Source organism: Hibiscus syriacus, unplaced genomic scaffold (assembly GCF_006381635.1).
Source record: "Hibiscus syriacus cultivar Baekdansim isolate YM2019G1 unplaced genomic scaffold, ASM638163v2 tig00111582_pilon, whole genome shotgun sequence".
Lineage (NCBI taxonomy): Eukaryota > Viridiplantae > Streptophyta > Magnoliopsida > Malvales > Malvaceae > Hibiscus > Hibiscus syriacus.
In genome coordinates, this window is record NW_024063126.1 from 5,426,538 (window position 1) to 5,438,873 (window position 12,336).

At 33.7% G+C, this 12,336-nt stretch overlaps 1 protein-coding gene across 1 annotated transcript; it reads left to right on the forward strand.

Annotated features, from left to right (window-relative positions):
- The first annotated feature begins 10,533 nt into the window (after positions 1-10,533).
- Positions 10,534-11,391, forward strand: LOC120165391. Its single transcript, XM_039174925.1, has one exon. The coding sequence runs from the start codon at positions 10,534-10,536 to the stop codon at positions 11,389-11,391; it is 858 nt and encodes a 285-aa protein (XP_039030856.1).
- The last annotated feature ends 945 nt before the right edge of the window (positions 11,392-12,336 follow it).

Genomic DNA, 12,336 nt, shown 5'->3' on the forward strand with positions numbered 1-12,336 from the left:
AAATAAGCAAAATTAATTATATGAGATGGAAACAGAGTGATGAGCGTTGCTCAAAGTTAAAGAATCAAGCGTAGGGTTCTTGAAGATGGATTAGGGTTTTACGTAACTTAAGGTTCTTGAAGATGAAGTTGTTAGATAAATCAAACAAGATGATGAATATTAGAAAGATGATGAATAATAGATAATAATTATATATAATGGATGAATAAAATATAAATAAATATATAAAAGAATTAGAATTGAAATTCCCTTGATGTGTATGAATTTGGCATGAACTTGGAGAATGGTGGTGGTGAGCGATTTGATGATGGTGGTGGTGGTGGTGAAGATGGATGGATAGTTGTCCTATGAACCCTCCTAATCGAAATTGAATAGGAAAACTTAATAATTGGCTCTAAACATCCCTCATAATCGTAATGAATAGGAAAATCGAAGTGTGAAGATCTCCCCAACAAAGAACTTGAAAGAACTTAATGATGAAGAATGCTTGGAAGGCACAAGGCAATTAGCACTTGCAAAAACAAACTCTTTTTGTATTATATTCAAGAAAAAGGTATGATTACAATGGTGGGAAGAGCCTCCTTTATATAGGGTTAGGAGTCCTTATTATAACATGACTAATGAATAAAGATAATGTTTCAATTCTATCCCAATTCCTAAAAAACTAATAATAAACTAATAATAATGTTCTAACTAAATATTAATTCCTACTTAAATAAAAAATATAATTCTAAAATATCATGCATCATTTTATGATAAATTATATTAAAAATAATCAATAAAAATATTTAAAATTCATAATATTTACAAAATCTCATATAGGAATTTCTGCATGCATTGTCTTTGCTAAAATGGATGTATCTTGAGTTCTTGACATCATATTGATGTGGTTCAAGTATCGTTGGAAATATAAGAGACAACCCATCGTATCTCTAGAAGATATGTTCACCAAATAACACCTCTATCCCATTTAAAAAGTCATTGCAAGTCTATTGTTGTTATGGTCTTGTTTTCCAAGGCTTGGACGTGTGGATCAATTAGAAGAGTTAGTCCATCTTCCTTTGATGTGAGCCTTATGATGCATGTAGCATCCTTCCCTATTTAATAAGATCCAACCTCGAATTTGAAACATTCAAAGGATAAAGGTTAAAACCTTTTAAGAATTCACTCACATTATACTTATCGAATATATATGCTTTGAATTTTTGAGACTTTGTTCTTCTAATATGTTCAAGTGGAAACACTAGTCTAACAAAACTTGTAAACTTATCATCATAGATTATGGTGAATGTATCATTACCCCTCTTCTCAAAAGGATTAGTCCACGAATATGAAAATCCAAAAGAAGGTGAATCAGGCGTATTAAAAGAAAGGTATGTGAAACACTTACATGGATCAATGTGATGTGTCCTTATGTGCTTTAGTAGAGGTTTTTTTTTGTTGGAACTGATTTCTTTTTGCCTTGAATTCCTCCTCTGTTCTCATGTCTTGTAATTTGTTCTCTACATTCAAAACATGGCGTCGACAATTTTTGGCTTCATATGTTCTTTTCATGGTTTTAATCGTGTGTAGAAAAAATATGTGTTTAAAAAATATGTCAAGTGGTTTGTTAAATTAATTCATTAAGTCTCCTGAGTGATTTTCAAGACTTAAGAATTTTCATGAGGAGCTTTGCGGAATACATAACCCATACATTTGAAAAAGAAACCTATCTACAAAATAAAACTCTTTAGAAAAACTTTTAAAATAATGAGTATATATATCATAAATCACAGAGTCATCACGGTATAAATATTTGGCATATTCAACTCTTGGAATAATAGTATACTTTTGAGAGATAAGGGTATACCTTCGAGACAATGCGTCTAGTACTATGTTTTTCTTACCTCGATCTTTTAACCACTTAAAGGATTTTTGTTTATTATGGATAAAAACTTAAAGTGCCTTAACCTTAAAAAAATAAATGAAGTAGATAAGAATATCATTAAAATAATTAATAACATACTTACCTCTAAATTTTTTTAAATTGTGATTCATTGTTAAGATGACACAATGATTAAAGTTGTTTGGTGGTAAGTCGTCACGTGGATCACCTAACTCTTCTCGAAAATCTAGTAAGAGAAATAAACACACTAAGTAAACTTCTGACATTAGTAGTAATTGAATGAATCAAGTCCTTGTAGCAGACTATGATGCACGACCTGTTTTGGGTTAATGTCTCTCTCAATTTTTTTTGTCCTTGCATAAATGTTTTTTGAAACTTTTTTTTTCTCACAATTAGGTCCAGTCACCTCCATTGGGTCATTAGTTTGGCTTTTATGGATTGTGACCTTTTTTTCTTTTGCCTCTTTTTTGAAATTCCTAACCCCCTCACAAATTCTCTTTTGATCCAATAATATATATTTTGTTTACATTGGCCTAAGACTGTAAGGTTTGTCCTGTATGTTCAAAGAATACTTCCTCACCTTACCATAGTAGGTAACATCATTGTCGTATAGCCATGGTCTTTTCAGAAGAATGTGAGACGCTTGCGTCAGAAGTACATCACACCACGCATCGTCACATCCCATCTTTAAATTAACAAGACATTTCTTAGTGACTTTTAGTTCAACACTCTTGTTGATCCATGGTAAACAATATGGCTTTGGATGTCGTTGACAGGGCAAGTTAAATGTTTCCACCACATAACTGCTTATAACATTAACACAACTTCCATTATCGATGATGAAGAAGTATGTATTATCTTTTATCTTACATCTTGTGTGAAATTTGTTTGTTCTTTTTATATTTGAGTCATCCACTTCTTGTATGCTTAGGTTTGCTTAATTACTAAGCAATTTCCATCAAAGCCATCACTATCTGAATCCACTTGTGTGTTTTTATCAATAAGGTTGAAACAATTCGTATCCGATTTAGAATAATAAATACCATCCTCTTGGATTACAATATTCTCATACTGGGATAATCACGACTAACATGACCATATCCTTTGCATTTATGGCATAAAATATATCTTGTTTGGGACTTTTAAGGATTTTTGGTCATGTCTTTATTAGCAACCTTAGGATTTTCATCCCTCGTTTTCTTTATCGTGATAGAAGATGGGTTAGAAGAAGTGGAAGGAGTAGAAGTACCTTTGTAAGTTTCCTTGAAGCGATCATTTCTTTTAAATTGTGATTCGATTGTCATTTCATTTTTGGGTGTGTCTTCAAGGTTTTCATAACCATGTAAGTCAAGAAGATCAACGATGTTCGAGTTCAAGCCAATGATGAATCTTTTGACTGTGTCTTCATATTCTTCATTGATGTTAGCACGATTCATTAGGGATTGCATCTCTTTGTAGTAGTCTTCGACATAACTTCTACCTTACTGCAGTCTTTGAACTCGTTTCTTAACATCATAAATGTAGTGTTTCGAGAGAAAGAGATCTCTCATAACTATTCAAAGTACTCTTCATATGTCAATTTCTTGCACTCAATGTTCTTGAATAGCCTTTCTCTTTTGAATCCACCATGTGAGAGCATATTCTGAAAATTCCATGGTGATGAGTGGTACTTGTTCTTCAAGTGGACAGACATGGTAGGAAAACATGAGATCAACTTTGACTTTCCCAATCATTGTAACCATCCAAATCATAAGCTCCTTTAAAAGGAAGAATTATGAATTTTGCTTTAGCAAACAGTTTTGGCACTTGAAGTCGAGGTTGTGCACGTATAGGTTGTATTTGTTTATCTCATGCGGCTTCTCTTGGTGGATTATCAGCATTCAGATTTACCTGTTGTTGTCTTTCAATGGTGAGATCGGTCATTTGTGTTTACATTGTCATTATTTATTGTTGTAAAGCAGTAAATATTGTTGTTTGTTGGTTAATAGCCTCCATGAAGCCTTGTATTGCCTCAAAAACATTTTCATTTTTTACCATCCTGGAAAGTCACAACACTAAAAAAGAACAATGGAAAGTGGGAAAAAATCAAAGAAACATGAAACCTCACAATTCACTCAAAGAAAGTAACATAACGAGAGGCAAGTTAATCAATCTTGTACTCTTTAAAACTCTCTTACCATGAGCTCTCACAATGTTAATATCGAAGTTCAATCTCTAACAAAGACAAAAACAACTTAGTAACTCTAAGAAGTCAAAGAAAGTTAAGACTCCAATTGAACGAGAATCCAAGGAAGAAAAGTATGCAAACTCTTTTAATCCTACTAACACAAGAAGAGAATGTGTTATATAATGTGGAGGAACGTAAAGTGTAAAACAAAAGAACCTAAATGATAAGAATAAAAAAAGTTGGAAAAAACCAAACCCGAAAAAACTAGAAATGTATTATCAACTTCAGCAACATTCTTGAGGGGGTTGTTGAGGTCCAAAAATTCTAAAAACAAAATAAGATGTCATTCTGTGGGTTTAGTTTCAACTTGTAAATTATCAGCATCAAATACTTTTAGTATTATTTTTTATAAATTCTTGAAAGGAGGAACCCTAACTTTATCGAATAAATGTGAACGACACTTTTGAGGGGTCTATTGATGTCCGATTAACCTAAATTTTTAACTGGAAATCACTCTTGGGATGAATAATGTATCTATAAAATACTGTCCCCAAATTCTTTCATTTTTTTTGCTATGTTTTCTTGTTCTTTTATTTTGTCTTTTATTTTTTATTTAATAGAAAACTAATTAAAAATAAGGAATTAAAACAAAAATAAAAGAAAAAAAGAACCTGAAAAAATGATCAATCGTTGCGAACTAGCCCTGTTGAGGTACCTTGACATTGATGTGCATAAGAACAAGCAAGAATGCTTGATTCTCTCCGAGAATCATTCTAAATCTGGTACCAATTCATAGGAGATGACAATAGAGTGATGAACATTGCTCGAAGTCGATGAATCAAGACTTAATAAAAGAACGAGAAGGAAGATGAATTAGGGCTTTGACATAACCTAGGGTTCTTGAAGATGAAGTTGCTGGAGAAATAAAAAATAATAGATAATAAATATATATAAATGATGAATAAAAGATAAATAAAGATAAAAAATAATTCAAATTAAATTCCCTTGATGTGTATGAAGTTGGTGTGAACTTGTATAATGGTGGTGGTGGTGAAGATAGATGGATAGTTATCCTACGAACCCTCCTAATCATAATTGACTAGGTAAACTTGATAATAGACTCTAACTAGCCCTCATAATCACAATGAATAGGCAAGTTGGAGTGCAAAGATCACCCTCACGAAGAACTTGAAAGCTTTTAATGATGTAGAATGCTTTGAATGAACAAGGAAATCAACACTTGTAAAACAAAATTTCATCATATTATATTCAAGAAAAGGTATGATTACAATGGTGGGAGGATTCTTGTTTATATAGGGTGAGGAGTCCTTGTTGTCACATGACTGATGAATGAAAATAATGTTTAAATTCTATCATAATTCCAAATAAACTAATAATATTATTTTAACTCAATATTAATTCCTAATAAAATAACTAATCTAATTATAAAATATAACGAATCATCCTATATTAAATTTCTTTACAAATAATCGATATAAATTTTGAAAATATGTAATATTTAAAAAATCTTGTATTGATCCCGTATAGGAATTTCCACATGAGCTATTTTTGTAAAAATGAATGTATCTTGAGTTCCCAAAATCAGATTGATACGATTCAAGTATTGTTGTAAAGATAAGAGACATCAAGCTGTATCTCTAAATAGACATGTCGACCAAAAAAACACTTAGATCCCATTAAAAAATTCGTTGCAAGTTTGTTGCTGCTCTGGTATTCTTTTCCAAGGCTTGAACGTGTGGATTAATTGGAAGAGTTAGACCATCTTCCTTGGATATGAGACTTATTATACATGTATCACTTAATATGTGAAGGTAAGGGTTTAAACTCTAAAGTGGGTGGATCCACAAGTGAGGGTTTGGGAGGAGTAAATTCAGTAAAATCCAAGGGTTCAAATTGCGTACCTAGTTTAGCTATAAGTAGGCTAGACTGTTGTAGTTCCCTTCGAGATTCCTCAACCTCATTATCATCTTCTTCATTAAGCTTCAAGTACTTATCAATTTGCAAAAAATTGTTGCAACAAAAATCTATAACTTCCTATTCTATAATGGAATCCACATCTTGAAGGAGTTGACACTCTTTAGAATCATATGCATATTTGAGGGTGTTGAAGATATCGATAGTCACCTTTTGGTAATCTATTCTCATGGTGAACTCACCCTTTTCGTAATAAATTTGAATTTGTGTAGTAGCTAGAAAAGGCCTCCCGAAAATGATGGGTGCATTATTATCTACCTCACAATCTAAGATAAAGACATAATTGGGATCGGTCTACCAATTGAAATATAAATGTGGTAGGCTTTGCATCTCCCATACCAAGCTTCATAAATGAAGCCTTAATGGTTGTAATAAAACCTTGGAAAATAGCTTCCAAAGAGTTAGAGTTTGATTAAGATGATGAACCCTTGTTCTTTTGCCATGGTATATTCTATTAAAATCCTAAGGGTTCATTCATGTTATGTTATCGAATAGAAATACTGGTGTTTTTGTTAATTCCTTTATTTCCCCATGAAAAATTAGGAGCTCGACATCCTGGTTTGAAAGTGTTCGAATAGCGTTCGTTGTTTGTATTGTAATTCCCAACAAGTTTCTTGACTTGTGATTTTTGGGGCATTCACTAACACGGTGAGTTCCATTGCAAAGAACACAATAAGAGCTTGCAACCTTCCCTTCCTTAACTTCACTTGGCTATTAAAGATTCTTCAACATATTGGTAATAGTCGATAATTGAGCTGAGACATAGTCTTTGGCATCAAGATCAAAGGTTCCTTGAGTCTTCCACCCCATTCCTAGTCTCAAAAAGGGAATTAAAAATCGTTATTTGCAATCCATGGTTCGTGCACTTGCGTAATAGACCTTTGTATTTATCCCAACACTTATACGTAGACTCGTCATCATATTAATGAAATGAAACAATATCATTCCTAAGCTGAGTGTTCATGTTGGGTATATTATAGCCAAGTAAAAAGCTCTTGCATAAATTTTTCCATGATTGCATTGAGCCTAGAGGTACTCCACTTAACCATGCTATTTCTCGTTCACGCAAAGAATAATGAAATAACTTAAGCTTCAACACATCCTCATACACTCGTTTTTGTTTAAAGGAGTCATACACTTCTAAGAATGCACGGATATGTTGCCTAACGTCTTCATGAGTTGCACCATCAAACTGCCCAATAGAGTTAAACATGTTAAACATAATCGATTTGAGCTCGAAGTGGGCTTCCTGAATCTCTTGAGCTACGATGCATGGGTTGAGATCGTCCAAAATAGGAGCTAAATGATCTATAGTAGGTCATGGTTGAACTAAAACTCCATCATTGTGAATTGCTCCAACATTAGGATCTTCGGGATCTTCAACTTGATTTTAACATCTGCTATTCTTGGTTCTTTGAGCACGTTGATAACTTTCCAAAAGAGTTATCCTTTTAGCACTTTATACCTAGGTTTAACTTGAAATCAAGTATGTTTAAAAGCATTTTATGTTTAGTTTAGTCTTATTTTCATATATTTTGTATTGTTTAAATTTCGGTTAACTTGAACTAATTTTTGGATTTTTCTTCTAAAAAAAGTGCAGATGCTACAGGGAATAAGCAAATGCTAAAGTAACTACTGACTCACTAGGCTGGACAGAACCTTCTGGATCAAGGACAGTTGGCTAGGACAATTGTATTTCCTCTAACCAACTGCTGTTACATGGAGAAACTTCTTTGGAGAAAATTTTGACCTCCTTCACCTATAAATAAGACCTCCCTCGGCTCATTTAATCATCAATTCTTCATTTTCTCTTCTTCCACACAAATTCTCTCGACTCTCCTCCATGGCCGTCTAAGCTACAGTGAGGGGGAAATACTATAGCATCTGGGATCAGTCCTCACTGAGTAGTATTGATAATCAGCTAGATCATTCATCTACTTAGACTTTTCCTAAGATAGGGAAGTTTAGCTTGTTGATTTATATATTTGGGATGTTGAATGTTTCAAACTTAGTCATTTGAGTGGAACCCTTGTTTATATGAATGATGTCTAATATACTCTTTGTGACTTATGCTTTATGAATGGTGAAAGAGATTTCATTGTTTAATGTATTATGTTATTTTATTTAGTGATGAATTGAATGATTTGTATACTAATTTCGTGGCTTTAGTATTGTGAGAAGAAAATGCATGCTGAGATGTATGCTGCCAAATGTTTAGCATCATTACTGTGTGACAGTTTTTCTTTGTGAGAGCTAATTCATATTAATCCTTTTATAGTGATTAATGATAAATACATTGTAGTTAATTTGATTACATGAATTGAACTAGGAATCCCTTTTACCACCCCATTCCATTTGATTTCTGACTTTGTGTTGAATCCATTGTTGTAGTATGACTTTGCATCTATTCCATTATATTTTCTCTTTTAATACTTGTTTTCTTCACATGCAATTTCAGCCAACATTTATTCCCCTAATTACTCTTTGTGGGTTCGACATTCAAAATCCCAAAATGATTTTCACTTTATTACTTTGGTATAATAGTGTATGTATGCAATGTGTATAGCCTTTTCTAGAGAATCAAGTTTTGGTGTCGTTGCTAGGGGCAACTGATAACATTTGAGTTTTGTTTTATTTTAGTAACTCTTTTCTTTTCTCTTTGTATGTACTTTTTCTATTGTATATCCGATAGTGACGACTTAAAACCATTTGATCAAATTGAGATAGCCTTTAGATGTCATCGATGAGAAACTAATCGAAATTGAATTCAAATAGGTGACAAACCACATGATGTTTTACCACCACTATAGCATGCTAAAGGAGAAATACCACTCATTGTTATAGCTACAGACCTATCAAGGGACACGTCGTCCCTGCATTAGATGATTTGCATCCTAGAATAGTGCGACAAGCCACCCAAGCTGCTAAATTTGAGCTAAAACCAAAGATGTTCCAAGTGTTGTAGTCTATGGGGAAATATAGTGCCTCGTTCACCGATGATCCAAGAGTACACCTTAGAGCATTCATGGAGTTGTGTGATTCCTTCGAACAGTAAGGAATTCCTCAAGAAGCACTAAACCTGAAGCTTTTTCCATATTCGTTGCACGAAAAAGCTAGATCCTGGGTCAATTCACTGCCACAAGGTGGTATATCATCCTGGAATGAACTCACTCAAAAAATTTTATTGCGCCTTAATCCTCCTAATACGAACGCAAAGCTGAGGAATGAACTTAACTCTTTCAAGCAACTTGAAGACCAAAATCTATATGAAACTTGGGAGCACTTCAACGAGTTACTACGAAAGTGATCGACACATAGATTTCCCCTTTGGACACAAATGGAGATGTTTTATAATGGGCTGAATATGCATACTCGCATGGTGGTTGATGCTTCAACAAATGGAGCACTGCTGGATAAGTCGTACAATGAAGCATATGACATATTGGAGAGAATTTACAATAACGACTCTCAATAACCAAATATGAGGAAAAAGTTTGGCAAATGTAATGCTGCAGTACCAGACACTGACGTGCTGAACTTAATGATGTCTCAAATCACAACTTTGACGGATATGGTAAATAAACTGCAAGGTTCAGGTGGCATGTATGAGCTAAAAAATATTTCTACCCCTCTTGTGTTTATTGTGGAGATGCACATAATTATGAAGAATGTCGACAAAACCCTAAAAAATATTTATTTTTTAAGAAATTTCAATAGGGGAGAAAAATTCCAATACGTACAATGCCAACTACTGCAACCACCCCAATTTGTCATGGATGAGCCAAAATGTTGATAATCTAAATGTTGTTTAGTACAATTTTGGAAACCAACAACATCATTTCAATCAACATCCAACTATGACATATCATGAGCAACCAGTACAACCTCAACAAAGGTATATTTATCAAGGGTAAAACTCCAATCAAACGCCTCTTGATTCCCTAATAAATGAGTACATTTTGAGAAATGAAGCAACACATCAAAGGAATGAAGCCTTAATTAAAATCCAATCAGCATATTTGAGAGAACTAGAGAACCAAGTGGGTCAGCTAGCCAAAGCCTTAAGCAACAGGCAACTAGGAATGTTGTCCAACGATATCGAAGTTCGTAAAGCTTATGGGAAGGCTCATTGGAAAACCATCATGATAAGGAGTAGAATCCATATTGGGACACCTTATGCTAAGAACAAGAAGAAAGATGATGAGAAGCAACTTATGGATAAGGGGTAACACAAGATACATATACTCTAGATATTACAGCAATGGATTCTGGACAAAGAATCAATTCAGGAGTAATACCTGAAGCATCACCACCACTAATACCTCCTATCACACCTATGATACCATAACCAACCCATAATCAATCAACTATAAGACCTCCTCCTCTATTTCCTCAATGTTTTAAAAAGACCAATGATGATCAATAATTTAAAGCATTCATAGATGTACTTCACCAACTAACCATCAACATTTCATTCTTAGATGCTATGGAGCAGAACCCCAACTACATCAAATTCATGCATGAAGTGCTATACAGGAACAAAAGGCTAGGTGAGTTCAAAACTGTTACGCTGACTGAAGGTTGCAGTGCTATGGCCACAAGCAGACTGCCGCCAAAGCTCAAAGAACCAGGGATCTTAACTATCCCCTATAGCATTGGTGACCAGTTTGTTGGTAAAGCTTTATACCTCTTTTGTGTCAGCATTAACTTAATGACCTTGTCTATTTTTAGAAAATTTGGAAGTGGAGATGGAAGACCAACAACTATAATGCTATGGCTTGCTAAACGGTCCACTGTAGATCCAAGTGGAATAACGAAAAATATGCTGGTTAGAGTGGATAAGTTCATATTCCAGTTGACTTTATTATACTCGACTGCGAAGCTAAAAAAGTTCAATATCTTTGGAAAATCCTTTCTTTCTACAGGGCAAGAACTAATCGATGTAGAAAAGGAAGAACTCACTATGCGTTTAAATGATGAATACATTACTTTCAATGTTTTGAAAAATGTTTCTTATATGGATGATATTGTTAAGTGTAATAGTATTGATGCTTTTGATGTTTCTGTACATGAGCATTTAGATGAAAACTACAACATCAAAATTGTTAAATCTAATGTTATAATAATTGAAGAAATTGAGGAAAATGAGGAAGGAAATGTCATGCAACACTTTGAGTTATTGGACCTTCATGATCAATTGATTCAAGCCCCAAAGACATTCATAGAAGAACCACCTAAGCATGAGCTTAAACCCTTACCCAACCATTTGAGATATGTTTTTCTTAGAGAAAATGATACTTTTACAGTCATTATTGTAGCAAATGTTTATAGCATCTCAAGATGATAGTCTAATTTTTGTGTTGAAACAACATAAGAAGGCTATTACATGGAGCATCGTTGACATAAAGGGGATTAATCCAACATTTTTCATGCATAAAATTCTCTTACAAGATCCGAGTAGTAGTTCTATTGAGCAACAAATATGGCTAAACCCAATTATGAAATAAGTACTTCAAAAAGAAGTCATAAAATAGTTGGATGATGAGTCATAAACCTTATTTATGATAGCAATTGGGTGAGCCTGGTGCAATGTGTTCCTAATAAGGGAGGAATCGTCTTAGTTGCAAATGAGAAGAATGTTGGTTCCCATAAGAACAACTACAAACTAGAGAATTTGTATGGACTACCACAAGCTGAATAAAGCTACAAATAGTGATAACTTTTCGCTCCCATTTATTGAACAAATGCTGGACAGACTTCCTTGAAAGGCTTTTTATTGTTTCCTTGATGGGTTTTGCGGCTACAACCAGATTGCTATATCCCTTGAAGATCAAGGTAAAACAACCTTCACTTGTCCTTATGGAACTTTTTCTTTTCGAACAATGACATTCAGATTACGCAATGTTCCAACAACATTCCAGCGATGCATAATGGCTATATTATCTGATATGATTGAAGATTGCTTGGAAATTTTGATGGATGACTTTTCTATTTTCGGGCAAGATTTTGAGCAAAGTATTTCCAACTTAGCAACTATTTTGAAGAGATGTGAAGAGACCAATCTTGTAATGAATTGGGAAAATACCATTTCATGGTAACCTAAGACATATTGTAGGGGCATCGCATTTCTCAAAGAGGAATTAAAGTGCATAGAGCCAATGTCGAAGCCATTGAGAAATTACCTCCACCTTTAAATGTAAGAGTCGTTAGATGGTTTCTAGGGTATGTGTGTTTTTATCATAAGCTCATTAAGAATTTCTCACAATTAGCCAAACTGTTCTATTCATTG

What these genes read in the sequence shown, in the direction of transcription:
- LOC120165391 (XM_039174925.1), top strand. Translation starts at nt 10,534, where the DNA reads ATGGAGCAGAACCCCAACTACATCAAATTCATGCATGAAGTGCTATAC.